Source organism: Mesocricetus auratus, unplaced genomic scaffold (genome assembly GCF_017639785.1).
Source record: "Mesocricetus auratus isolate SY011 unplaced genomic scaffold, BCM_Maur_2.0 Super-Scaffold_100008, whole genome shotgun sequence".
Taxonomy (NCBI): Eukaryota; Metazoa; Chordata; class Mammalia; order Rodentia; family Cricetidae; genus Mesocricetus; species Mesocricetus auratus.
Window position 1 is genome coordinate 8,184,290 of NW_024429192.1, and position 5,647 is coordinate 8,189,936.

General features: G+C 37.3%; 1 protein-coding gene across 2 annotated transcripts; it reads left to right on the forward strand.

Annotated features, from left to right (window-relative positions):
* The first annotated feature begins 2,333 nt into the window (after window positions 1-2,333).
* On the forward strand, window positions 2,334-5,215 carry LOC101832799 (keratin-associated protein 20-2-like). Of its 2 annotated transcripts, XM_040750277.1 has the most exons (2): window positions 2,334-2,400; window positions 5,124-5,215. In XM_040750277.1, the coding sequence occupies exons 1-2, from the start codon at window positions 2,334-2,336 to the stop codon at window positions 5,213-5,215; spliced, it is 159 nt and encodes a 52-aa protein (XP_040606211.1). The 2 variants fall into 2 exon arrangements, with proteins under 2 accessions (XP_040606211.1, XP_005073886.1); XM_005073829.1 differs by lacking the exon at window positions 5,124-5,215 and having other exon boundaries at window positions 2,334-2,519.
* The last annotated feature ends 432 nt before the right edge of the window (window positions 5,216-5,647 follow it).

Genomic DNA, 5,647 nt, shown 5'->3' on the forward strand with positions numbered 1-5,647 from the left:
GAGTCGGTGTTACCTATTAGAGATGTAAGTTTCCTTTCATGTGAGATCTGTTGTCTCCTAAGTAATGTTATTTTCCATGTTCTTTTTTCAATGGATATACTCTTTTCTCAGGATGAATATAAAAGTATAAATTTTATGTTACATATTAACAATGGATAATCTGAGCATGAATTTTTAATAGAAATCCTAAAAAAGAAGAAATTTAATGAGAGAGGAAAAAGTGCAAAATAATGCTGAAAGAGATTTGGTCTTTTGTTTGTATATGGCAAACCTTAATATTGGTAAGCTGGTAGGAGTCTCAAGATGAGGCACAGTTTCGTTATAATCTATGCCATAATTCTGGTATTGCAGGAATGTTGACCATAACAAAAAGATTTCTTTGAATATTTATGAGAAATAACAGTTAAGGCAATGGTGAAAAGTAATAAAATCAGAGGCTCCACACCTCTCAACCATAAAGTAGTGCATACTACAAGGGTTGGGGTTTTGTAAGTTTAGAATTAGAACAACACACATATACTGTCCTAGAATTCAATTCCATGTGTCCAAGTGAGTGCATAATATTGTAAGTCCAGTAATTTATGATTAATTGATTTTTCCTGAAGAAAATCTGGTGAGGAAAGGCCATAATATTTTACTGTTATATTTGGATAGTCTAATAGAAAGAAATCATTAATAGTATTTTTTACCTTTATGTCCTTGATTCCTCTTTGAGTTAAATCTTCGTTAGGATAGAAAACTGTTCCCATTAATGAGTTTTATATATGAATATCCAATTTTAGTGATGACACACATATTCTAATTACTGTCATGAAATGTTTCATGCCTAAGTTTCATAGACCTAGGTATCAGAAATATTCTGCTTTATGGGGAAAAAAGTAGTAATATGATGTGTTTGAAGAGCCTAAATACTGGACTCTCTATTGACGTTAATCACTTCCCTTTCTCTTTTCTCTTTCCCACGTGTATCTACTGACAGGTAGCTGCAGCTCCCAGTTACCTGCTGTGAGATCCTTCAGTGGCAGCTTTCTGAAAGAGACTCAGAGCTAGAAGGGCAGCAGATGCTATGTTATTTCATTTATATTAGCAAAAATTACATGAGTTTTGGAAAGCGTTCTTTTTAAGATATGTTATGAAAATCACTTTGTTTGTATACCTCTAACAGCTATGGATTCCAGTGGAAGTTGTGACGTGGTTCCCAAAGATTCCTTAGTCAAAACAGCAGTGGAGTTGATAAATCAATAAGCCCCCTCCATGGTTGTATATACATGTATTTTTCGGGATTAAGTCACCATCTTCAAAAAAATAGATGAAATAATCTCTTTCTTAACCAAATTCTGAAATACTCTGTTAAATGTAGTCGTATGTGTGAGGAATCACTGAAACTCATATGCCCAGAAAGCCGAGTGGCAGCCTAATGATAACATGTATGAAGCAACAAATTAAATGTTAGACAAGACAGTGATACGCAGATTGATCATAGAACATATATTTTCATGACTTATGGAAGCCTATAGGTACAAATTACAGCAACCAGCAATTTCATTATATTAAAATTTAGTTTCTTGTTCTTAAAAGATAAGCTTTGCTGAGTGGTTGTGTTGCACACCTTTAATCCCAGCACTCAGGAGGCAGAGAGAGGTGGATCTCTTTGAGTTTGAGGCCAGTCTGGTCAACTGAGAGAGTTTCAGGACAGCCTCCAAAGCTACAGAGAAACCCTGTCTCAAAAAGCCTCTTTCATTAAAACTGAGGGTGAGATATCCCAAAGAATAGGTCTATATTTAATGAAAGTATCTTTTTTTTCCAAAATGCAGTAATGGAAATGCCCCCACCCCCAATCAAGAAAGGGTTAAGCAGAGTTAACTACCTTAATGATTTGCATCGTACAATGAAATCAGGTCACATACATTCACTCAAATAAATGCAGAATAGAGTGTTGCAAATAGAACAAGGATTCTATTTCCTTAGAACATATTTTAATTGTTTGTACTTTGAATATTTTATAAGTGAATACTGTATTTAAATCATTCCCACCTCTTCTTCTCCCCTCTCCCCTCTGATTTCTCCCATGCCCACCTCCATCTTAAAGCCCCATGATTTGACTATGGAGTCCTGAAGTAGGAGCACAATTATCTCAGTTATGCAACCTTGTTTATCCAGTAAATCATATAACTTGTGATGTTTTCTGAAGCACAGTGGAGAGACGTGTGACACTGCAATGCCTGTGGTTTCCCCAACAACAACGACCCAGGTGTATAAAAGGCCCTTGGCAGATGGTGACAGTCAGACTCAAGGAACTGCTCATCTCCTCTGAACAGTTCCCTCCTGACACCATGTGTTACTACGGTGGATACTATGGAGGCCTGGGCTATGGCTATGGAGGCCTAGGCTATGGATATGGCTATGGTGGCTATGGTGGCTATGGTGGCTATGGTGGCTATGGTGGCTATGGTGGCCATGGTTATGGATGCTGCCGCCCACTATACTATAGAAGATACTGGTCCTGTGGCTTCTATTGAGGAGACGCTGCACCCACACACTCCAACGTTCTTCTTAAAAATCATCATAAATTCCAACATCATACTAAATTATCCGAGAAAAAATAAACAAAATACAGCATGCCCATCACATTCCCCATCTGTATTTTGACAGTGTGACAGCTTGAAGGGAAATTCTTCAATGGTTTCTTAATGCCTTGGGAAAATGAGACCCAGTTAGATTCTGACCTATCGTATTAAAATAATTTCCTTTTAAATAAACTATTTCATAGAAAATATTGATTCCTTTGGCTCCATTTAATAGTATCCATCAATATGGAATGTACGTCTGTGGACTCCTGTCGTCACAACTGTATGAGTTTTTTGTGGGTAAATAGGAAGAAAGTGGGAAAAGCAACATTTCATTTGAACCTTCATCTACTGATAGACATTTGCATTGCTCTCATATCTTTGTAATCGTGAGTAATGCCACAACGAATTTGGTAGTACAGATATTTTTCCAAGGTCAAAGCCTTTTGTCTTCTAGTTAAAATTTCAGAAGTATCACAAGTTAGTTTTATGAATGTTTGAGGAAAAGTCTACACAGTGTTTCCTATAATGGCTGTCATCAGTACGTTCTCACAGACCAGAGGGTTGGCTTTCCTTCACATGTTCTCTAACAGTCATATCCTTTCTAAGATCAATTTTATTAACAGCTGTTGGCTACAGTCTTATCATGCTTTTAATTTGTAATTTTGAGGCATTAGTGAAATGGAGCCTCACTTAACCCTTTGGTCATTGGAGATTTCCTTTTGAAAAATGTCTATTCCAATCTCTGATCTTGTTGACATTAGTTTCTTGTCTATCTGCTCAGCTGGAGATATTACCTAGTTATGGTTATTAGTCTTCTATTTCTTCTATATTTTGGTTTTCTTTTAAGTTATGGACTTTTCTGTTGTGTAAAGAGTCTTAGTTGGATACTAAATGACTTTCTATTTTTGTTGTCTGTTTTAAAAGTCATATTCAAATTGATTCTGAAACTGAGCATTAGTTTTTGAAAATTTCATAACCTGTGCTTGTATCATATTTGATCTTCTCCCCAATTTCCTCCCAGATCCTCCCTACTTTTTTTTCCTCTCACCATAGTTTTTTGAGTCTCTTTTTTGTTGAGCTAGCATTTTGAAGAAAAAAATTTCCCTTTATGTGGATAATAATAATGTTATATTAAACATACTTGTTTGATTTGTGCTCCTTATGTACTCTGGGATGTGTGGTCATCCATGGGAGCATCCAGGGTCACATGCCTGAAGAAACCATCTTCTCCCAGTTATCAACTTCCAACAGCTCCTTAGCTAATGGGACCTTGCAACACCTCCTTTATCCAAGTTGGGATTTTGTCAGGTTGTTGTTCTTTAGAGGGGACAATACTCAGGATTGTAGCTGATGTTTTGTGCATACAAGGCAAAGGCCCCATCACTGGAACATATCCATGGGAATTGATGTTGGTGTGTGTGTGTGTGTGTGTGTGTGTGTGTGTTTTGTATGAGGGACATATATGTAAGTGGGTGGTTGGGTGAATATGCATAGAAGTCAGGGAAGAAATTTTCTGTCCTGTTCTCTTTCAACACACTCCTCTCCCATGAGACCGATTCCCTCACTGCATATGGAGTTTGCCTGGCAACAAGCACGCCTTAGAAATCCTCCTGTTCCTTTAACCTTGCAGCACTGATGCGACAACATGAAGCTTTTCATGTGCGTTCAGTATCTAGTGAGATATCTACAGCTGTCTGGTAAACAGATAGGTGATGTCACTGCTCTCCTGCAATGTCATGTGTGAGAGCCCATGTATGCCCTGCTTAAAAAAAATACATTAATCAGAGTTGACTTTGGATTATTTACACAATCATAGTGAATTTCAATGTAATGATCATCAACATCATTACATGGGCTCACAAAGAGAAACATGGACCATATATAGTCACCACACAAGTGGTATTTTTATTTTTGATGATTTTAAGACAGCATGCAGTAAAACAATGTAGTCAGGAATATATTCAAATGTGTTAACCCTTACCAACAATCTATAGATAATGTAACCAATAGTTAACTTACTTGGGGAAAATTATAGAAATGTACTCTTCCAGGTAAGATTGATTTCAAGTAACAAAACTAAATTTCAGGAAAGAAAACCCAAAGACCTTCTTCTTATGGAGTAAGGAAGACCAAGTAAACATAAAAGGGAGACAACAGAAAACTGTTTAATGATTTATATCATCTGTCAGAATTGCATCAATGTATTCACTCAAGTAAATGAAGAACGCCTCAGAATTTTGACAAGTAAATCAGCATGCACAATGTAAGCATAGCATCTTGATGCAGGGACACAATTATGTCAGTTATGCATCCTTATGTGCTCATAAATCACAATCAGGGATGTTTTCTAAGAGACGTGTGATGTGGTAATGTCTGTGGTTTTGTCAAGAACTGGCCAGGTATATAAAAGGCTGCTGATGAATGGTGACATTCACACTCAAGAAACTTATTGTTGTCTTCAACTGGACACCAGTAACTCATTGCCACTTACTGACACCATGCGTTACTGTGGTGGATACCATGGAGGCCTTGGCTATGGCTATGGTGGCCTAGGCTATGGCCATGGATGTGGCTATGGTGGCTGTGGTGTTGGCTGCTGTCGCCCATTGTTCTGTATAAGATACTGTTCTTATGGCTTCTACTGATGTATTTCTACAGCTGCCCAGCCTGTAAGCTGTAACCTGCTGTCCTAATGGAAATGTCTACAAGTTTCCCCCATCAGAAATTTCTAACTTCAAATTTCCCATTATAGTGTACTTCCTGAGTAAATCAAATGAAATATAAGACTCCCATCTTTCGTCTCACCTTCAGTTGGACCTGATGACGGCTTGTAGAGCTCTTTGTTGTCTACACAGTGCCTTGTGAAATGTGAGCCAGTTGGACTCTCAACTTTTGTGTAAAAATATGTGCTTTTTAATGAATATTTAATTGACAATGTTTTTCTTGAATTTTAGGTCTCTATAATTTTCACATATATGCTTGTGTGTTTGTGTCTACTTTGTCACATATATAAGTCGTTTGTGGATAAATGGCACAGGAGTAGGAGAGGGAGAGGGAGGAGACAAAGAAACCAGAAG